The sequence below is a fragment of the Lontra canadensis genome, unplaced genomic scaffold, assembly GCF_010015895.1.
Source record: "Lontra canadensis isolate GAN:19392208 unplaced genomic scaffold, GSC_riverotter_1.0 scaffold1, whole genome shotgun sequence".
NCBI lineage: Eukaryota > Metazoa > Chordata > Mammalia > Carnivora > Mustelidae > Lontra > Lontra canadensis.
In genome coordinates this window covers 4476619-4500060 of record NW_022630995.1, presented here as the reverse complement: position 1 = coordinate 4500060, position 23442 = coordinate 4476619, and the positions used below count along the sequence as shown (strand labels likewise).

Sequence of the window (23442 nt, the reverse complement as noted above, 5' to 3'; positions counted from 1 at the left end):
TGGGATGTTTTAAGGCTTTGCAAAATTGCACACTCTCCATTCCAAGAAATACTACTGTTGTCAACTTAGGTGGTCTCTGTGCTCAAGACCACAGAAGCTCTTCTATTTTTTCCCTGCTACACAGCAATTGTCAGTTTGCGGTGAAAAAAAGATGATCACAAATCCTCCGCGTTGTAAGTGATTTCATAACTATGCTGGCAGTTTTCAAGGCTCTGCGGCAGTCATGCTCCCTCGGGACTGATTCAGCCAAATAAGTGAGCAAGATTAACTTTATAAATCTCCTTGGAAGCACGTGTACTGTCTTGCACATTTACCTGTTTCTTTGGGACTTAGAAATATTGCATCAAACAAGAGAAAGGTGACTAAGGAGACATTTCCTCCATGCTCAGCTGGGATGCATGGTGGAGTGAGGAGGAACTAAATGCAGAATGTTCTGTGAGGAAAGTTTGGCAGCAAAACATTTACTAAGCTGTTACTGTGTGCCAGGTGCTGCGGTAACTTCTTTACATTCATTGTTTCCTTTAATCAAAACAAGAATCTTATGGGATAGGTACTCTTCTTATTTCTCTCTTAGAGGTAAGGAAACTGAGCCTCCAGTAAGTTTAGGAAGGTGCGTAAGACCTGTGGATAAACGGTGGCTAAGCCATAGCTCCAACAGAGAGTTGGCTGTCTTCAAAACCCAAGTACTTACATGTTGTCCCACCTTCCATGCATGAGGACTTAGTTTACCAGCTGGAACTTCGGCTCTCAAACATGAGTGTTCTGGCTGCAGGACTTGCCAGGGCCTTTAATAGCCACAGCCACAGTCACAACAACCATAATAATCACAAGAACAGAAACAACAGCAGTGGCCCCAACATGTATCCTTGTGCCCAGTCCTTGAGACGACGTCAGTAGTTCTGACATTGAGCCAGAAAACCTGTATTTCTGACAATCCTTCTGGATTATACGGGTACACATGCAGGGTTGGAGCCCACAAGCACATAAGCCCCTTGCCAGGGTCTAGCCACTTCCCACACTACACATTCCTCAGGTGCTGACTGAGCAGATAGCATGGAAGTGAGTCGGATCTACTGCTCTCAGGAGGTCTCCTGTTATTTCTGGAAACCCTTTTTTTCCCAGACACTTCCTTGATGCCGCATTTAATCCTAACGTCATTGGTGCGCTCTGCTGGGTGGGCCAGCCCCTGACTTGTGAAAGGTTAAGAGCCAAGCAGCCGGTTTGGTGGCGCCAACTGACACATTCCTGGCTGAGTCTCTGACATCCCTTTACCTGTGGAGCATTCCAAGGAGGTGCGGATTAGGGTTGTGGAGGCAAACGGGCCCCTCCCTAGAGCAGAGCAGGCTTTTGCCTGAGGACACTGTGGCCCGGGAATCAAGAGTAAGTTGACTCAGCTCCTCTGCAGCCCTGCTGACAGGCAGACTCTGCACAAGCCTGGGGTGATCCTCGTATGTGCCGTGTCCAGCATAATTAGGAAACACTACACCGCAGAGAGGCGTTCGGGCTCCTACAAGCAGAAACCTCCTTCTGGCTTGCTCATCTGACATCTCCCCTGTTGTCCCACCTCGCCCCTTGCTGCTGTGGACGCATCCTCATAAATTAGTCGCCGGGACAGAGGGTGGACGGGTGGAGGTGACCTAACGTGGACTTCCTTTCCTAGAGTGCGACTGGAGTTGCAACGCGTGCAGCGGGCCCCTGCGGACAGACTGCCTGCTGTGCATGGACGGCTACGTCCTGCAGGACGGGGCCTGCGTGGAGCAGTGCTCGCCGTCCTTCTACAGGGACGTGGGCTTCTGCAAGAGTAAGTGTCCACAGTGCTCGCTCTGTCCACTTCCGGCCTGCAGCCGCCTCCGATTTTTACTGTTCTGACCAGGAGTCAGTGGCGAGTTTCCTTTCCAGCTTTTTATCGAATTTCCTGTTTCATGCCTGAGAGCTTTTCTTTGTCGTAGTCAGAATGTCCCCTTTCCTTCTCCCACTCCCAAATGTGACAGTTGCTAAACTTTGAGATCAGGATGGGAATCCTGGGGTATAAGGCCACATCAACAGGTATGGTTTGATGATGACTTTGGACTTCCCAGAGTATTGAATAATCCTGTCCTCTAGAAGGGGAATGCGTAGACCCTGCTCATTTGAGCATCGGGAAGGACCGTCTGATTCCCCCAGCTGTCCCCTGGAGCCCTGCATGCATGAATGTCTCTCCACTGCCTGTCCCTGAGTGCCACCCCCTTCAGCCTTGGTTGAACACCACAGACTCTTCTGACCCCGAAATGCCCCCCAAACGCACAGATGGCAGTCCGAGGAGCGTTCCTGGGAGACTCTGATAACTGGGTGAGTCAGGAAAGATGGCCACTTCAGCAAGGCAAGAGAACCACTGACTAGTTCCTAGTAATGATAATGGCTAATACCTGTAGTTTCGAGGTATGCCTCGTGTTTTCCATTATTTACTTTAATCTCTGCCCAGCAAGCTGAGTGGGACACCATCCACTCCTATTTTATAGGAGAGAGCATCGAGGCTCAGAGAAGTCAATCTCTGGTCCTAAATCACCCTCCCGGTAAGTAGAGCAGCGCCAGCCAGAGCCTGGTTCCTGAGTCCTCGTCTTCTGCCCGGCCAGGTCATATCACTGTTCTGCGCCTTATGCTGCCTCCCCATGAGGCCCAGGAGCCCCCTGGAAAACCACACACAGTTCTGTTGATTTGACTTTTGTCTTTCAGGCTGTGGCAACCACTGTCTCCAGTGCCAAGGCCCCCATGAGTGTACACGCTGTGAAGAGCCGTATCTCCTGTCGGAAGCCCAGTGTGTTCAGGAATGCGGGAAGGGGTACTTTGCAGATCACGCAAATCGCCAGTGCACAGGTAACTTGGAAATTGCGCCGAGTCCTCTGGAAAAAAAGTGAGGGCCACAAGTATATCAGGTGTGTCGATTGCAGGTACCAAGGAGAATCTGCATTAGAGGCAGAATGGAAACCCAGAGAGGTCGGTCTCAGAAACAGAGGGCTTCCCATGCACATCTGCCAATTGCTGGTTAAATAGAACGTAGACGTGCAGGCCAATAATTCTCTTGCACAGATCAATACTGTCTCTAAAGGTCTTTATGGAAATAAGGCCAGTATTTTATGAAATGTAAGGCTTGTGTTGAACTAAGGTGAGGTATCCATCAAGAGCAGGTCACCTCTATTGATGTGGGTGCAGAATTTTCAGTGTGTGGACTAAATTATGAGTGACCCCGATATTGGTGCAATATCCTTGAGTAGGATTTCTGAGGACAATTTATTGAGATACACTGAACCTTTATCATTGAAGTTCAACCAAAGCCTTAATCTGCTTGTCCATCGGGTTATCCATGAGAGTTTCTACAGTTTGTTCTCATCTTTTCCACTAAAATTTGATACTTGATGCCCCACTTTGAAGAAAACCTGACATTTAATAATAAAGCCATGGCCCTGGCGTGGTGTTTTACCTTTCACCGAATTCCTCCGTCTGCCTTATCTCATTTAATATTCACAATGACTTGATGGTAAAATATGGCAGACATTAGGAATCCCATTTTACAAGTGAAAAAAAAAAAAAAAAGAATGGCTTGAGAGTATTAACCAAGGCAACATAAAATCAGGTATTAAACCCACATTTTCTGATTCCAATTCTGAGCCCTTTATTTTATACTACCTCTGTATACTAAAATCTCAAGGAATCAGGAAAATTAGGCAGTGAACACTCAATTTGTAGAAGATTATTAAGTGGACCCAAAGAAATAATCCTCGGGTCCTTTCAGGAGCTTGCTCTCCTCCTGCATTGAAAATGTTGATGGTGATGATGATGGTGATGATGATGATGGTGATGATGATGATGGTGATGATGATGGGGATGATGATGGGGATGATGATGATGGTGATGATGATGGTGATGTTGATGATGGTGATGATGATGGGGATGATGATGGGGATGATGATGATGGTGATGATGATGGTGATGATGATGGGGATGATGATGGGGATGATGATGATGGTGATGATGATGATGGTGATGATGATGGTGATGATGATGGTGATGACGCAGCAGCAGCAGTGACGTTGGTAGTCCAGCTGAGTCCTTCTGTATGCCAGGCACTGTTCTGGTCTCTTCACATTACAACATCCTCCCGATGGGGATTCGCATTAGGTGCTATTCCTCTCCCCATCACACCATGGGTGACTAGAGGAACTTGCCTGAAGTGGACAGCTGCTAAGTGGCGGAGGAGGAACGGTACCCAGGAAGGGCCTGCGCTCTTAATCACTGTCAACCGCGTCCCTTACACGTCAGTAGGGTTAACTTTTTATACAATCCGTTTATGTGCACCATTTTCACATCAGAGTGTGTTCAGCAAAAGTGCTCCTCTGTGTTCACTCTCCTTCTGGGGGTCAGTCAGCTTCCTGTGAAATTCCAGAGGGAACCATGGGAATTCACCGTGGCTGTGGTTGGGAGTCCTGTGTTGCTCATGCTGCCACTCTTTATTTCTCTGTCACTGGCCACCTGTGCCTTGGCCATGCCTCAACTACTGTGGCCTTTCTTTGACAGCCTGTCCTCGGGCATGCTTGAGGTGTAGCCGCCGGGACCGGTGTCACCAGTGTGAGCAGGGGTTCTTTTTGAAGAGTGGCCTTTGTGTTTCCAGCTGTATTCCTGGCTTCACCCACTCTAATGGAACATGTGCTGGTAAGTGCTTGTCAGACGGCCTCACATGCTGACCTGTGATTTCTCCACGCAGAGGCTCCGTGTGGAGATACAGTCAGCTCATGTGATATGACATGCAGGATTCTCATTCGAGGAAAGCAAAGGAATAAGGGATTGTTTATAGAACATGGACATTAGGGAAACTCAGCTTCTAAGATCTTCAGGAAAAAGAATCTATGCTTTAAAAGTAACAACTATCAAATCAGAAATTTGGCATAAAACTTAGTTATGTTTCTGAGCTATAGCTATGTTGTAGAAAATTACCTATATACATATAAGTATAATTGATTTGCATGTATATAAACTTTTAGAGCTAATTATGCCACGGTCACATCCTTTGTGGACATACTGGAGTTATTTTGCAAATAAATAATGAGTAGTGTGAGGAGCCTGCCCCATTAGAGTCCTGTGTTTGGAGCGAATGGGTTTCAAGCCACTGTCCCATTAAGAATAAGGTGACATGTTAAGGGGAGGAGCTAGTCTTATCCAACACATTAATGGACACTTCACCTTAAACAATAAAAGAGAAGCAAATTTAAATTCAGTCATAATTTTGAACCCCAAAGTTTTATAGCTGAATGAAACTGGGGAATTTTATTGTAGTTGAACATTCCTCAGCTTCTGAGTGTCCTTCATCAGTACTCAAGGCCTGTATTAACACCCGCAGTCAATCACATTTTCCGTCTCTAGATTTCTGACCTCTAAAGATATTAAGACTTCCCATGGGAAAAAGACATCTTTGGCTCATTTTATTGGGATCCTTCTGGAAACCCCAAGTACTTGAAAGTCAGCCTGCTCCTCTTGGGATATCATACAAGTCAACTTGTGAAAATGAATTCCACTTCCATAAGAGTAATCTTACAGTGGAAGTCGTCCCCTTGAACTTTGCATTCCCAAACTGTCCTGTCTGACCTACTTGTAGAAGGAAACTCTAACAATTCAAGTCCAGGCGAAACACCTTGCAGGAGACAAGATGAATTTCTCATCGTGATCAGATACTCATCCACAGATAGTTCCTATGAACAGAAAGGGTAAAATTTTAAAAGGAAGTGTGGACATGTCCCATGAATTCTGAGTCTAAGCCACTGATAGTCATAGTTCATTACAGACTAACTGGTACTGTTTGAGCAAATGGTATCAGACACTTGCTTTATTCCTTACTGTTCATGGGTCTGATGGTCAGATGTGATCAAAGTATCAGGTTAGGACTGTGGTTCTCAAACTTGGAAGTCCCATTAGGATTGCCTGAGGAGCTTGTGAAATCACTGAGGTGCCCACCTCAGAACACTGAAGCCGGAACACTGGTGGAGGTCCAGTATCCATACTGGTTATTGCTGAGATGTAAGTCACATAGCACAGAATTCACCCTTTAAAGTACACAATTCGGTGTGGTCTTTATTATAGTCACAAGGTTGTATAACTATCACCACTATCTAATTCTAGGACATTCTGTTCTTCCTAGAAAGAAATCCAGTAACCATTAACAGTCTCTCTGTAGTGCTCCCTTGCTCCAGTCCCTGGCAATCCCTGACTGACTTTCTGGCTCTCCCTGACTAACTTTCTGGCTCTGTGGGTTTAACTATTCTAGACCTTTCACATCAATCAATGGAACCATACAATGTGTGGCTTTTTATGTCTGGCTTTTTTCACATGGCAAGAACATTTTCAAGGTTCCTCTACCTTGGAACATGTATCAGTACATCATCTCTTTTCATGGTCGAATAATATTCCATTGTATGGATACATCATCTTTTGTTTAGTCATTCACCAATTAATGGACGTTTGAGTTGTTTCCATTTTGGGGCTCTTAGGTATAATGGTATGAACATTCCCGTATGAGGTTTTATGTGGACGTATGTATTCCGTTCCCGTGGGTATATGCTTGTGGGTAGAATTACTGGATCATAGGGTAGCTCTATGCTTAATTGTTTGAGGAACTGCCAGATGGCACCATTTCATGTTCCCACCAGCGATGTATAAGATTTCTAAACCATCTACGTCCTCAGGAATACTTTTTATTGTCCTTCACAGTAGGTGTGAAGCGGTATCACGTGGTGGTCTTGATTTGCATTTCCCTGATGACTAATGACATTGAGGACCTTTTCTTGTACTTACTGGCCTTCTGTGTATCTTTTTGGAAAAATGCCTATTCAAACACTTTGCCTATTTTTAAATTGGGCTCCTTGTCTTTAATTGCATTGTAAGAATTTTTTTACATATATTTTGGATACAAGTCCCTTTTCAGATAAATAATTTGCAAATATTTTCTCCCATTCTATGGATTGTCTTTTTCACTTTTGTTGCTGGTGCCCTTTGAAGTACTTTGGTCCAATTTAGGTATTTTTTCTTTTGTCACTCGTGCTTTTTGTGTCATGCCGAAGAAGACATTGCCTAATTTAAGATCACGATGATTCTATCCTCTATCTTCTTCTAGAAGTTTATATCTTAACATTGAGAATCTATGTTATTCTCATACGCGTTCAGGGTGAGAATCACTGGATTAGAAGGAGGCTTATGGTTACAAAAGTTTAGAGCCTCATTTCTGAATGAACATTATAAATCTATTAATTAAAAAGAAACCCAAAACCTTATTAGTGAGTGTACCAAGTCTGATCTCTGGACCCTATGTTTTCCAGGCAAAATGTCCACTCCTACTCTTCATGTGAATGGTTCTCTCACCCTTCCCATTGGTTCGATGAAGCCACTGGGTCTTCCCCTTCTGAATGTCCGAGACCGAGATGGCCGGCTGGAAGACCTCCAGTTCCGTGTTGTGAGCACGCCCACCAACGGTCAGCTGGTGCTCTCCAGGAATGGAAAAGAGGTCCAGCTCGACAAGGCCGGCCATTTTAGCTGGAAGGATGTGGATGAGAAAAAAGTGCGTTTTGTGCACAGCAAAGAAAAGCCCAGGTGACTGGCGTTGTGTTGTTTTCCTCCTGCCTCCCTTCTGTCGACGCGGTGCACCCTGCCCCCACTTCTCAGTAGCTATCCCTGCTCCTCTGGGGAAGATCTGGACTCCAGAAATGCCAACGCTTTCAGCCGCCTGTCGTCATTTCACTGTAATTGCTCCGAGAGTATGCTTCTGTTAGAGGCATTTTCATTTTATCACGTAATTATGGGTAATTCTCTGATGTGACAGGAAAGTTCCTAGGACAATTACCCAGGATTTCTGGCCCAGCAGAAGCAAAACTGGTTCTCTCTGCAGATGGCTACAGCTGCTCCTTCAGCATTAGGGTGATATACTGGGAGTGAGCAAGGGCCGGGAGATGGAGTTTTCAAAGTGTTCGATGGTTCCTAGAATTCCAGAGTGGGAGGGAAGCTAAGAGTCACAACTTTTTATTATCTACTTTATGGGATTAATTGTGGTTAATTTTTAAGCCGGATCCAGTTTTTCTCTGATGCCTGGCACACTTCTGGCTGTCTTCCCCACCCCGGCTGACATATGCTTCAGGAATGCAATCGAATGCTAACACCAACCCAGGCAAATAGAGTCATATAATTAGCACAGTAAATCTGCTAAACAGAAATAAGACAATGCACCCCAAAGCTTACCTCGCAGATTATCCTTCACCCAGCTCTGCTTCCTTAGTGCGGATAGTGCATGGTAGACTGCCTGTGTTACCAATGGAATGAAATATTCACAGTGAATATTTTCTTATTGTTACCACTGGAGACTTTTTTTTTTTTTTTTAAAGTTTGGGCTAGCAAATAGGTGGGAAGAAAAGCGATGGCACTTTATTGTAGTTCAGAGCCAGAACCTCAAAAGACCATCTTATAGGAATAAGAGCAACTGATACTTACTGAGCCCTAACTATGACACAAGCATTGTAGTAAACAGTTCATGTGAACTCGGTATGTTTATGTTCCCAGGCTACAGATGGGGAGACTGAGCCCTTGAGAGCATGAGCAAAGCCAGGTATCTGACTCCACAGCCCATGCCTGTAGCCAGAATGACTTCTACCTCCTGAATTATACTGGGAATAATGGGCATGCTTCCATCCTCCAGGGACAAAATATCCTTGCACAGAGACATTGCCGCAGATTAAAACTCTGGCTTCTTACACCATAGAATCACTCTTCAGATTTATGCTCCCAATCTGCATTCATTTTGCTTCAAGTATAGTTCTTAATTGTTTGCGTCACACACACACACACACACACACACACACGGCTTCATACCTGTAGTCCTTTGCCTTGGAATCTTGTGAAAAGTTAGTAAAGTTCGTAAAGCCCCCAGACAACCAAAGTTACTCCTCTTGTCTGTTTCACCTTTTTAGTCTCTCATCACCTGTTTTCTTGCAGAGTCAGCTCCATACCCCCAAACATGACAAAGAAAGGTGACTATTTTGCTGGGAATTCTTTCAGCACTCCCTTGACTTTGGGGTACCAATTTTAGCATAGGGTCTTCTTTACCTAAAAATTTAAACAAAAGGAAGAACAGTAAAACAAGATTGGTAGTGATTCATGAGAAAAGAAAATTCTGTAAGTTGCCAAGTGATGCAAAAATGAAAGGGGCTGCTTGCCGTATAGGTTTGTGGTTTTGTTTTTCCCCATGAAAACCTGACCATGATTCTTTCGCGCTGGATTCCTTTGGGGTCAGAATGTTCCTGTGGAGTACAAGACAACCTGCAAATATGGCCGTGGGGGCAAGCCAGCATTGCTGGAGTGCTAAGCAATTATCGGAACCTCTGTGCCGCCAAAATGTCATTTTCCCCCGTGGGCTGGGAGTAACCACCCCTTCTTCTTTCTGTTGCTTCCCTCGGTTGCTTTCTCTGGACGTCTGGAGATTGGAGTGAAGAGGGACAGGATTTAAATGGGACAGAAAATCAAGGAGAGGATGAAATGGGAGGGAAGACAAGATTTACTTTTTTTTTTTTTTAATTAGGTTCATTGAGGTATAATTTGGGTTCAGTAAAATCCCCCATCTTGAAGTCTATTGGTCTATGAGTGTTAACAAATGTATACACTCTGGCAGTCTTGAAACCACAACTGCGGTCAAGGTTTGAGACAGTTTCATCAACTGCCCCCCAAGCTCTCCTTTTTACTGTGACTCATTCCCGCCTCCTCCCCCCCGCTCCAGTTCCCCCAGTTTCTGGAAACCACTGATCTGTTTTTTTACTCTTAAAGAGTTTTGCCTTTGCTGAAATGTCCTAGCCATGGAATCATACAGTACTAATCTTTTGTTTCTGGTTTTTGCCATATGCTTTTGAGATCCATCCACGTTCTTTTGTGTATCAGTGATAGTTCCAAGAAGACCTTTTAAAGAACCTTTAAATTGTAGTTTCCAGTCATACTTTTCCACTAAAAAACTATGAGGTTCTATGTTCACAAGCCCTAAGTACCTAATTTTCCACTATTCTGAAGAATAATATACTCCTAGCTTGTAGTAACTATGGTCAATTCCGGAAATAAGCATTTTGTAGTGGAAATTGTTAGAGCTGTGGATTTGAATAGACCTATCTAGCTCCTTAAATAAACAGCCACCATTTTGCAAAAGCTCAATGGAAGAAAAATCAAGTTGACAATTCTCATAAATAGTTAACTTAAATTTTTCTCAGGTGGTGGATACACTGATGTTTCTCTAGTTCTTTAAAATCTATGTGTTTAATATGCTCTTTGGTATGTATGATGCATTTTATAATAAAAAAGTTAAAAAATCAAAAAACGAGAACCTTTAAAATTGTGGTCCTTATAGTCGACCAGAGCTCAAAACCTCTCGTAAGGCGTAAACCACATGTCTTCCCAGTCTACTGTGAGTTCTGTGCTTGGCTTGGCTTTGAAGGTGGGCGGCTCCTCCCTTCCCTTCTGGTTGTCTCTGAAGCCTCTGGAGCAACACTCTTACAGGAAGTAAAACCACAGCAAAGAAGGAGCCTTATTCTGTTTTATCTTCTATTGCAAGTAATGAAGCCTACAAAATTGTGAGGCTTGTTTTAACATCGCAGGTATGGCTCAGATCTCTAACACATCAAGGACACCTGGGCTTCCCGGATAAGCCTAGAAGCTAGGACCGGGAACGAGAAGCAGGACTCAGCTCTGCCTCTTGTCTCTATATCTCGCTGCTCAAAGGCTTCATTTACCTCTTCCCTGCAGACAGGCTTGCTCCACATCTCATCGTGGTAGACTGTGGCTTCTGCATCATCAAATGGGGGCTCTCAGGCTAGTTGCAGATTTCCAGGGAATAATCAGCAATCTTCCCCTCATCCCATCCACACTGATTGTATATGTGTGTGGCTAGAATGGGGGCCAGGTAGATAGAGTCAGGTAATATGAACACTGCAGAATCATTCATGGGGGCTCACTCACGTGATCTGGGGACAGGTTGGAGGGAGGGTTTGCAGAGGGAGGGAATCACTGAGAGTTAATCAGAGACTCTGATAGTTCCTTTCCATTCTCTCCAATTTAACCATTAGCCTTCGTTTTGTTTTTCATTATTATGTCTTGGGCCTAAAACTCATTTTTCAAACATTTATATAGTTATTTTAGAAAAATCAAAACTAAAAAGTTTATGGAATTGTTACATTATATTGAGGTCAGAGAATACACCATAGTTTTACCTGTATGTCACTATGTTCATCTTCATCTGGTTACTTTTATTTATAGTATGAATATTGTATCATGGTAGTGCTTTGATCCAAATTCTTCCATGCATATAAGCTGAAGATATTTTTAATCTTGTTTTTCTAGAGACTAATGACTGCATTTTCTCATTCCTTTCTTGGGGACATCTTTTAGGAAAGGTTACTTTTCCCTGAAAATTAGTGACCAGCAGTTCTTCTCTGAGCCACAGCTGATCAACATACAAGCGTTTTCAACACAGGTAATGACATTGCCACACAATTAATATTTTTGCATTTGTGAATCAAGGTTTCTTTCTAGTAGTTATAGCAGAAATAACCTCAGTTAAGCTAGTCTCAGGTTCTCCATGAAATACTACTGGAATAATTTTTAGTGCTTGTGGGTAAGAACAGCAGCAACAACTAATTGCTAATACATCTATCATATTCTTCTTTGTATTTTTCATTCAATCCTTATGATAGCCCTGTGGGGTGTTGTTTTCCCCAGTTTGCAGAGAAGGAAACTAAAGTCACAGGGAAGTTAAGTAACTTGTCTATGGTGACATAGCTAATAAATAAGAGCTGAGATTTGTGCCCAGAAAATTGGGCCACAGAGTCTGTGTTCTTGCCCACTAACTTATGGTGCCTTACTGTACTCTCCTGAGTATGATTTGAGCCCTTCAGAATAATTTGAAACTGTTCCAGTTGTTAAGACTTTCCTAGTCTTGGGTAAATGAGTTTGTTTTGCCTAAATATTTCTCTCTCAGGAATATGAAATTATTCCTCAGCTACTTTTGCCTATCTGTCCTGTAGCTGGGCTATGCTCCCATCAGTTTGCGGTAGGTAGAGCATCTGATTAAGCATGTACTTACATGGGGTGCCAGTGCGGGCACCAGCCAGACAGAAGTCTGAGGACATCATGGTAGATGCTATAAAACTCAGTGTGATGGCGCCTCTGTTCCCATCACTCATCTCTGTTAAGATGTACTTATGTTCCAGAATACAGATAGTGGTAGAGGGTCTGAGTGAGCTTGAGGGATTCAACAGCTGAAACATGCAAAGAGAGTAGGGGATAGATCTAGTCTTAAGTTGTGAACAGTAAGAGAGTGGGATATCAGCATGGGGAACCAAGGATACCTAAATATCCAGAACTCTGTAGAGTATTAGTCATGAATTCAAGGAAAGACATGAGACTATTGTTTTAATTTTTTTTTTTAAATTTTGGTCCAAATATGAAAAGACCATGGACTGTGGATAACAGAGACATAACCCAGAAGTGACTCCCAGATGGTGTTCACAGGCCAACTTCGATCTTCTTCTTCTTCCTTTTTTTAATACTTTGTTTATTTACTTGAGAGAGAGAGAGACAGAGAACACAAGTCAGGGAGCATGGAGAGAGGGATAAGCAGACTCCTCCAGGGACGCCAACATGGGGCTCAGTCCCAGGACCCCGAGATCATGACCTGAGCCGAAGGCAGACACCTAACAACTGAGCCACGCAGGCGCTCCGCCCCCAAGTTTGCTCTTCTTGATGGCATTCTTATTTCAGGGGTGCCGGAAGTTGAGGGTTGATTAGAAATTGATCTGATATTCATTTGACTTCACTGTTGGGCTAAGAGTATTAATTTTGTTTTAATTAAAACTAAAACATGTTAAAAGCAAAAACAAAAACAAAAACCAACCAAAAATGAAAACATGTGTTCTCTGTAAATATGGGCCAGAGGGCTACATCGGGCCTGAGGACTGTCTGGCTTAAAATTTCTCAGTACCTAAACTCAGAAGTTTTATTTTGTTCTTTTTGTTTGTGTTAATATAGTTACTCTAATTAGGTAAATTAGAGACTTAGGGTAGATACTGGCAAGTGCCTTTCTCATCTCAGACAGTGAGCTCCTATGGTTCCCTAAGTTTTGTTTGCTTGTCTTCCCCAAATCAAGCGAATAAATAGTGGCAGCATTTTTAAATTTTATTTATTATATGAGAAACTTCTTTCATTTTAACTTTTTTAAAATGGAGTTTTAAAAATTAATTTTAACTTATTTTTGTTCCTTTACAGTCCTGTGATATTTCAATATGGTCTTGAACCTCCTGGAGATTTTCTCATGCAAGTTAATTTGATCTTTTCCATTTATGGATGTTGACATGACCTTCTGACCTCTCCTCTTTTAGAATCCAAGGGGCCCTTCATTCCCACGTATCTAGAATCACAGCTTCTGCATACTCACTTGGGAATTCTGAGGGGTAGCTGTCCTCTATCTTCCTACTATGTGACTATTACAATGATACATTAGCTAGACATTACTTTAATAGATGTTGAAATTTCCAGGAGGCCAGAGAGGTAGTTTTAAAACAAAACCATTGGATTAAAGAAAGCGATATGCTGATAGAAGTCCTAGATGGTTCAACTTCAAACGATATACAAAACTAAGATAATGTTTTCTTTGGCTTTTGGCCTCAGGTTTTGTTTTGTTTGTTTGGTTTGTTTGTTGGTTGGTTGGTAATTTTTTCTGTTGTGGTTCATTAACTTTTGTCTTTATGAAAGAATATTGTATTTGCTTACTCACCTGGTGAAGGGAAACCTGATAATCCCAAGAAAAACATCTGAAAATTTGCCACGTGGATTAGCCAGGTGGTTGTCTTTCTCCGACCGCGTCTTCCTGGGCTCTAAAACCTGAGCTGGGGTGGGCCCTTCAAGATATGGAGGAGATGACTTCAAGAAAATTATTGCCTGGGACCAGATATGACATGAATTCAGAATCAGAAACATATTACCCCAAGTCAGCATACTGCAGTGTCGCTAGAGGGAAATACTCAACCCCGAACCCCAGGGAAAAGATTCCATGACTCTTACTGTTCTCTCTTGGATGCAGAAAACTGGTTGGGATTCCTGACTCTGGGCTGATCTCAGTTACAATGCAGGGGATATAGTGTAAATCAAGACAGCAGAGACTTGGAAACAAGGCTCATCTCCGTTTCCTCTGGCGAATATGATGGCCTTGAAGTGGCTTGAGAAAACTCCAGAACCCGAAGTATGAAGTAATCTCACTTGCTCTGGCTACTGCAACTGCCCACACCTCCGACAAATCCTTTGACTCTGCCACCATTTGGCACTTTGCTGGAGCTTTAAGAGTTCCCTTCAAAAGCACAGAATCATCAGTTAGGTTGTGCACAACAGTAACTAGTCACCGGGTCGCCCTCTTCCCTGCTAAATGACTTCTCCTCCTTCCGTTCCACTCCTCAGGCCCCCTATGTGCTGAGAAACGAGGCCCTCCGTATTAGCAGAGGAGAGAGAGGGACCATCACGACGCAGCTGCTTGACATCCGAGATGACGACAACCCACAGGACGTCGTGGTCGACGTGCTTGACCCGCCACGTCATGGCCAATTGCTCCAAACACTTCAGTCCCCTTCAGCCCCGATCTACCAGTTCCGGCTGGATGAGCTCTCCAGGGGCCTCCTCCACTACGCTCACGATGGCTCGGAGAGCGTGTCCGATGTTGCAGTCCTGCAGGCCACCGACGGGCATTCCTTTCAAAATATACTGTTCCGTGTGAAGCTGGTGCCCCAGGTAGGTGGGATTCCTAGAGCGGCAGTTTCCTTGCACCTAGATAGGAAGTTTTGTCGATGATATTATTTTAAAATATTCATAAAGTTAAGATATGCATAGGTATGTATTCAAACATTGATTAAACATCTATTACGGAGATAATTAGAATGTTCAGAGATTCACAGAACACAATACCCAATCTCAGGGAGTAGTGTATGTTTTGTTAGGAGCTTCCTTGATCTGAAGGACCTGTCCCCATGTTCTCTGCACAAGGGACACTTTCACACCTTTATGTTGACTTGCTGCCATAAAAATGCCTCATCGTCCGCTGATGCTCTTGTCTGCTGCCTAAGTCTGATCATACGAATCAAGCGCACCCCTGTTTTTGTCTCCCTTCCGCAACAGCTCATGCAATGGGAAGCTCATAGGTGATCATAATGAACCGAAAAAGATGGGTTCGGCCATTCTGTTAGCCCAGCTCAAGTAGGGTGAGGAAACTCTCTTTTAGTAATCACAGGAACACCTGTCGGCCTGAGTCATTCCCATGCCACCTCCGTATGTCTTTGTCATACCCACGAATATCTTTTCTATTATTTACTTAATATTTTTCTTTGTATCAGATTTTTTATTGTGGTCTCATCCTAATAATGCATATGAAATCATGGGCTTAATGTAGAATTGTACTTCTAAAATATTAAAATTAATACATGACCACTTTTAAAAATACTCGTTCACCTAGTAGATAGAATGTTCTTGGATACTATTAATGGGGTGGCTGTGACGTTTAGGGACTGGGCTGACCCATGCTAGAGCCAAGAAGCCTACTGAAAAACATTTTCAGAACCACTAATTACTTGATGATATTTCGCTAGAAGCTCTTTCCTCTGTTTTAGCAACAATGGCTCTTTCCCATGGTGGTTGATTGGGAGACTTATCATTTTTATTGAACGTTTCATTCCAAATATCAGTAGCCACCAAAGTGTCATTGACGATTAGCTAGAGAGATGGATTTGCCGAGGACAGTTTAGAAATGACTTGTCAGTTTCTCACGGAAGATCGTTCAGTCTCTGCGATGGAGCCTTGCAAAGGTGAACAGCTTGGATGTAACATAGTCTGCTGGCTAGTTTCTCAGGCTGTTGTCTCATGATTTGCAGCTGATGAAAACAGTGATGGTGGCATGAGATAGAGGGGAGTAAGTGAAGGCTGATTATGAGAACAGAGTTGGCAGATAGCCACCTTGTAGCTAATCCTAATTATCACCCTCTTGCAATTGCCCTGGGAGATGAGGTTTAGTTCTGAAGAGATGAAGTCTAGACAGACACAGGAAGTTTCTTTTCTTCCTGCTTGGTTTCCTTCCAAAGATTGTTACAGGATTTTAGTGCAACGCTCGCAGCTGCCTTTCCTGTAGTGGTTTCAGTCTCCACATTTGGAGATCGGTTTGGTGGATGGCACTGTCATTTTGTATGCTAGGGTCTAAGGTTGAAGGGTATGTCTAGGATTTTAACTGCTTTGACTACCAAAACAAAACAAGCAAAAATTAAAGTTTAATTTATAAATAAGACATAAGCACAGAACTTGAGAATTTTTGTAGCACTTATACCTTGGGATTCATGTCAGTATTACAATGTCTGTCCCTCCTCCTTCCTCCTGCCATCACTCCATCTCCTGTAGTGTTGTGCTTATGTGTCCGTCTGGTGAACTAATTAATGGCTTCTAAGCCAATGAACTGGGATAATGAAACCATCCATCAGGACGTACTAATAAATCTGACTCTGTAATACTGATATTTTACGAATGCATATACTATATTTCCTTTCAGGAATTCAAAGTACTTTTTCTTTAAATCTCTTCTATTGATTTTTACAATATTTTAATGAAGAAGGTTAGGAGCGGGGCCATATGACCTTATTTCTTTTTCTTTTTTTTAAAGATTTTTTTAAAAATTTATTTGACAGACAGAGATCACAAGGAGGCAGAGAGGCAGGCAGAGAGAGAGGGGGAAGCAGGTTCCCTGCTGAGCAGAGAGCCCGATGTGGGGCTCGATCCCAGGATCCTGAGATCATGACCTGAGCCGAAGGCAGAGGCTTAACCCACTGAGCCGCCCAGGCGCCCTGACCTTATTTCTTCTATTAGAAGTTCTACTATGGGTGGGAGGTGTTTTTGTTTGTTTTGTTTGTAACCTTTATTGGATCAGTCGTGTTGATGTAAATTATTTCATTTGATCCTCATGATCATTCCAGGATGTTTGTACAATTATTATCTCTTAATTTTCCAAAAAAGGGAAACTGAAGAAAAGGTATTAAACATTTTTAAAAGTTTAAAAATGTTTATTTTTTTATAAAGGTATTTCCTGTTGGAGCTGTGGTTTTGACTCAAGTGTGTTCTGGCTCATCACACTTAACCCACATAGCTTTTTTCATTCTAGCCCATATTTTTTGATGTTTTGGTCATATATATTCTGATCCCCCTCATTGACAGAGTGGAGACAGCAATTTAGTCATTTTGTCAGTGTCCTATCCAAGCAGTCTGGGCCCTAAGCCTCCTGGAATCTTCCCTCTGGACTCACCACATCTTGTTACAAGTGAAGCTATTTATAATCCTAAGTCTGCCGGAGCCCAGGAAGAAAAAAAACTCCTTCAGCTGTTAATGGCTTCCAGTACGTGTATGGTCAGACATGTTTGATTTCATTCTGATAGCCACTTCTGAAGGTGGGCATCCAAGTCCCTACACTGAGCCCACCTGTGTATTAAACTTGAAGTCAGGCCAATTACTGGCTGATGTCTACCTGGTGGTTTAAGTGTCATGGTGAAGGGGATTAGGTCTAATTCCTGAGGAATGGATGTACAAATTAATCCCAATGTTGTTCAATAGAAAACTTTACCCACTGCCACAGGTGAAAGGAGAGAGAGAGAGAAAAAAAAAAAAAAGAAAACTGTGTGTGAGCAGCAACGCTTTTAGTCTTCCTCTCTTGAGCAAGGCACATCCTAGGAGTTCAGCGCATTTTTGTTGGATGCGTAGATATTTGGAGAGATGAGACAGCTTGAGTGAGGCTAGTTCCTGTGTTCCTACGTTAGAATCCTCTCCTGCACCTGAGAAGCCTTCAGGCCACCTCTGCTGATGTTGAGGTGGCCTATCTGGGACTAAGCGTGGGAGCTGTCGGCTCCACTCTCGCTTCTCAAGTTCTGCATCACTTCCTCCAAAGTTTCATCCTTGGCCTGGCAGTGAGGAAATTTACTGCCCTCCAGGCTTATGCTGAGTTGCTGAAGAGAAAATAGATTCAGGACTGATGTTGAAACATGCTCTGTTGGGGTGGGGGGAGGCAAAAGAAGTCAAGAAGATTAAAAGGTAATAAAGAATGCTTGCTGAACAGGCTTTCATTAATTGTGTGGATTACCAAACCCGAGCCCACTGGAGATATGATTTTAAAGCATTTCGGCATCTAATAAGGGCTAAAATGTAGGCAGGGAAAAGCTTATTGGTGGGTTTCTCTCCACTGCCAGTCTTTCAAGCCAAGCTTCTTTTTAATTAATTAAGGCATCTCTGGAAATCATGCCTCCTTTTCCACTTTGGCAATAAATCTGATGATCTTTGTGACCTCGTTTGTTGTTGTTTGAGCAGTTACTTTCTGCCATTGGGTAATGCTTTGATGTGAAAATCCCCCAAGTATCATGCTATGAACTGGTTGGAAAATTCTGTTGCTAAGTCTGCTCTGGCTGTTTGAGCTTGGTAAGGCTTGTGTGTGACTAGCGGCCCTATTGTGCTTTCCTTCAATTTTCTTAAAACTTATCCTCCCAGTGGTTGTCTGGCATGGATGCCTCTTGATAATAAGGGTGCTTGTGACAATTAGAAGTATAGCACAAAATTGTTAAGCTTTTGAATAAGAGTCTCTCTCATAAATAAATAAATCCTTACCACATGTCAGTGTTTCATCTTTTTTTTTTAAGGTTTTAATCTATTTATTGAGAGAGACACAGAGAGAGAGAGAGAACAAGCAGGGTGAGGGTCAGAGAGAGAAGCAGACTCCCCGCTGAGCAGGGAGCTGGACATGGGACTTGATCCGGGACATGATGGTGGGACTTGATCCCGGGACTCTGGGCAGATGCCTAACAACTGAGCCACCCAGGTGCCCCAGGGTTTCATCTTTTGTGGACTTACTAGCTTGTTCAATTTGGCATCTTATGTGTTGCTCAGAGTATACATTCAAAAACTGGTTCTTGATTACTAAATTTTATTTTTGATGGAGTTGAAATCTACATGAAGAGAAGGTTCTATATTCTTGACCTGAAGGAACAGAGCTTCTGAGGGGCGTACACCCACTGACAAACACCAAAACGGTCCAGTTATCTTTCCATCCTTTATCCTGGCAAATAGCATCCAAGTTTCACTTTTTACGGCTACCCTACGTTATCCTTCCCTAAAATCCACAGTGCCCTTTAAGGCCGCATTTAAAAAACTATGGTATAAATGAACCTTTGCAAAATAAGGCATTTTTAAACAGAATAAATAAAATCTTAGGACTGTTATTATATCCAATTATAGTCCTTTTCTACTTGATTAAGTTTTAAAATTTTTTAGCTTGAGTAGTTGGACCTGGGGTTAGGGTACACTGTCATTTGAAATCATCATGTATGCCCCAACACTTATTTTAGGGGAGGAAGTTTTCATTTTATTTGTGAGATTTTTCCTCCTAATGATAGAAGCCTAGGTCCTTACTTCTGGTTTACAACATTAATATTTTTATTTGTAACACAATATATAATGGCCAAACTTTATTGCCAACATTTCCCTATGCCCATTGTTCTATGAAATGAATTAGAAGAACTATTTAATTTAAAGCACTCTTTTGATTATGCCCCCATAGCCCCTTTTTGGGATTTTATTGCTTTCTAATGTGGTACCCCGAAGGACATATAAAACATCACTAGGCGGGAGATTATTCAGCTCATGTTATGGCTAATTTCTTGAGCTTACAGGGATATATGCACCATTGTGTAGAAGAAGGAAAAAAAAAACTACAAGGAGATAAATGACATTGCAAAATGTCAGAATGTCAGAATCATTGGGGAAATGCGTTAAAATTTGTTTGGCTTTTTTGGACACTTTAACTATAGAAAAGATGATATATAGGCTTCTATTCATCTCTTCCTGAATCTTTCCTGGGCTCTCTCCCAGAAGAAGACAACTGATAAAACCATCTTCATCGTAATGAGTGGGAAGAATTATACTTCTTTCCCTTAGATAGTTGTCTGTTTCTTCTTATGTATTATAAACAAATGATTTGGAAACAGAAGTTATCAATGTAAATATTCTGAAAGACCTGTCTAAGGGGTTCAGGAGAACCACTCTGGACCCATTACTATTTCTTTCCTGAGCTCTGCTTCTCCTGCTTTAGCATGACTCCACATCCCCTGGGAATCCTCTTCAAATACAAGTGGAAACACATCAGAGTACAAAGCTGTAGAGCAAAGTAAACAGTCAATGAAATGAAAAGGCAGCCTACCCAATGGGAGAAAATATTTGAAACCATATATCTGATAAAGGATTAATATCTAGACTATATGAGGAACTCAGACAACTCAAATAGCAAAATCATCATCTTTATCATCCAATTAAAATGTGGCCTTGGGACCTGCACTGACCTTTCTCAAAAGAAGACATAAAATGGCCAACAGGTACATGAAAATATGTTCAGTATCACTCATCATCAGGGAAATGCAAATCAAAACCACAATGAGTTATCACCTCATACCTGTTAGAATGGCTGTTATCAAAAAGACAAAAGATAACAAGTGTTAGTGAAGGTACTGGGAACAGGGAACCTGTCTACACTCTCTGTGGGGATGTAAATTGATGCAGCCATTATGGAAAACAGTATGGAGGGTCCTCAGGAAACTAAAAACAGAGCTGTCATATGATCCAGCAACCTCATTTCCAGGTATATATCTAAAAGAAATGAAATCTGTGTCTCAAGAGATATATGTACTCACATGTTTATTATAACATTAGTCACAATAGGCAAGGTATGAAAAGAGCCTAAGTGTCTCTTGATGAATAAAAGGATAAAGAGAGGGGCACCTGGTGGGCTCAGTTGGTTGAGTGCCAATTCTTAATTTCGGCTCAAGCCATGATCTTGGGGTCCTGGGATCAAGCCCCACATCGGGCTTCACACCCAGTGGTGGGTCAGCCTCAGGGTTCTCTCTCTCTCTCCCTCGCCCTCTGCTCCTCCCCACCCCCGCTTGCTTGCTTTCTCTCTCTAAAACAAATAAATATTTTTTAAAAATCGATAAAGAAATTGTGATCTATGTATCTAATGGAATATTATTCAGCCTTAAAAAAAAGGAAATCCTGTCATTTGTGACAGCATAGATGGGCTTGAAAAACATTATGCTAAGTAAAATAAGCCAGACAGAAAAAAGACAAATTCTGCATGATCTCATTTATATTTGAAATCTTAAAAAGCCCAGCTCATAATAGCAGAGCAGAATGGTGGTTGCCAGGGGCTGAGGTAGGAGAAATGGGGAGATGTTAGTCAAAGGATATAGACGTTTAGTTACCAGAGATGAATAAGTTCTGGAGATACAATGTATAGCATGGTGGCTATACTTGATACTGTATCATATACCTGAAATTTGCTGACTGGGTTGACCTTAAGTGTTTTTACCACATACACACGCAAAAGTGTAGCTATATGAGTGATTTCCTAATTAGCTTGAACTTCACTATGTATATGTACATCAAAACATCATATTGTGCACCTTACCTGTGTATAACTTTTATTTGTCAAATATACTTCAGTAAAGTTGGTGAAAAAAATAAAATGCAGATTCTAATTTAGGATCTGGGGTGGGGTCTGAGATTCTTAACTTGTAATAAGCTTCCAGATGTTGCCTAACACTTCCAGATGTTTGTTCTAACACTGACACAAAAGGAGTACTGTCTCCTAAAGATTTACAGTCACACAGGAATTAGAGAATTGTATTGGTAAAGTGTGGCCAAGATAGAAATGTAGTGGGAGGGACATCTGGGGACATGCATTCAGGTCACAGTACTTACTTGCTTGGAATATGAAAAACCACGTTGCCTTATCAGTCCCAGAATATGGTTGTTGGCGTATGACTGATTTCTGTAACCATGATCAGACTTGACGAGGTGGGTGCTATTAGAGAGATTTCTGGCAATTAAGACACCTGGGTCTGAGTGTATTATCTTATATGAAACTCTGCTGGAGTTAATTGGGACTTCTCCCCCAGAATTCGGGGGTGGGGGTAAGTATAGAGGAAAATTCTTGGCACATTTTGATGTTTTTGTAACTAATATGCTGTATCAATTGTGAAGGGAGAAAATTCTAGGGAGTTTGCCCCTGAGCACTGATCATAATAGAAGGTGCTTTTGCTGCTGTTCTCCTGGGCACTGTTTGACTCCGTTCCCTGGTGACTGTGGTGAAAACGGCCAGGACCACCTCTTGTGGGGAGCAAATGCTCTCGTGCCAAGTGACTGCAAAGGCCTATTTGTTGTCTTCTGCCCTGAATCTGCCCCTCCTGGGAATGGTATTGCTCTGTTCGGGTGTTTCAAATATTGGCATATTTGAAAGTAATAACAATAATTTATAAAAACGTCCCCGTTGAAATGCCCTAGTTTAGAACCCCACATTTACTGATTTTTAAAGTATGAAAACAGACTAAAAGCTGAACACACACAGGCTCACTAACCTCCTTCCATGGAAAATGTCAGTCATGAGGCTTTGGAAGAGGTGCACACCTTGCAAATAGAGAATGGTAGCACTTTCGTGACAGTAGCTTTAGCAATTAAAATGGTTGCCTTCTCGGGAAGGCGAAAGAGGTGATTTCTTCCAGTCAGCTCTTCCCAGCTGTTGTCTCTAAGGCTTCACTTCCAGCCATCAAGGCCTGTCAGTTTGGCCTCTAGTGTTTCTGGAAACTGGTTCTAACTCTGTTCCCACGGCAATGACTATTTCATCTTCTCTCACCTGAGCCATTACAAGAATTTGTTGAATGGTTTCTACAGCTCCAGACACATGTCAGTTCTAGCCCCTTCCATCTCCTGCTGATGGAGACTTTATAAACCCTAGACTGTTCATCCCCCTTCTTTCCCTGAAGACGCGTGTTGACTTTACTGGGCTTACAAGATAAGTGGAGACCTTTAGTATATCCTCTAACCCTCCGCCAGCCAACTTCAAGAGAGTGTCCCTTCTTATTCACCCCTCTCCTGGCCCCATAAATTCTTCTTGCCCAGACACAGGGCATTGTCTCATGTCTTTGCCTCTGTTGGGCCCTCTGCACAGAGTCCATTTCAGCACTTCTCTCTTAGAAGGGCCATGTTTTGGTCATTCAAGAGTTAAATGATATTTCCATAGGAAAGCCTTCCTGAGCATTCCTCCCCCAAAGAGGAAACCCCCTTTTTTCCTTTATTCTCCCACAGCACCCTGCTCCAGCCTCTTACAGAGTATCATTGTGATACGCCCTGATTCGTTGTCTGTGGCGGGATGACTAGACCGTACGTTCTCAAACCGACATCTTGTTTAGCCATTCTTATATATCTCGGGCCTCTGGCAAGAGAGCCAGCCTCTAATAGGTGCTTAGTGTACAGTGCTTGAGTATGAGTGGATGGGGAGAGTGGAGGGACAGT

General features: G+C 42.6%; 1 protein-coding gene across 1 annotated transcript in view; it reads left to right on the top strand.

Annotated features, from left to right (window-relative positions):
• Positions 1–23442, top strand: part of FRAS1 (Fraser extracellular matrix complex subunit 1) — a 399170-nt gene that overhangs the window by 250812 nt on the left and 124916 nt on the right. The window contains exons 24-29 of the mRNA XM_032883154.1: positions 1661–1801; positions 2713–2853; positions 4552–4686; positions 7341–7611; positions 11434–11518; positions 14494–14820. Coding sequence (XP_032739045.1) covers positions 1661–1801; positions 2713–2853; positions 4552–4686; positions 7341–7611; positions 11434–11518; positions 14494–14820 — 1100 coding nt within the window. The remainder of the gene's footprint in view (positions 1–1660; positions 1802–2712; positions 2854–4551; positions 4687–7340; positions 7612–11433; positions 11519–14493; positions 14821–23442) is intronic.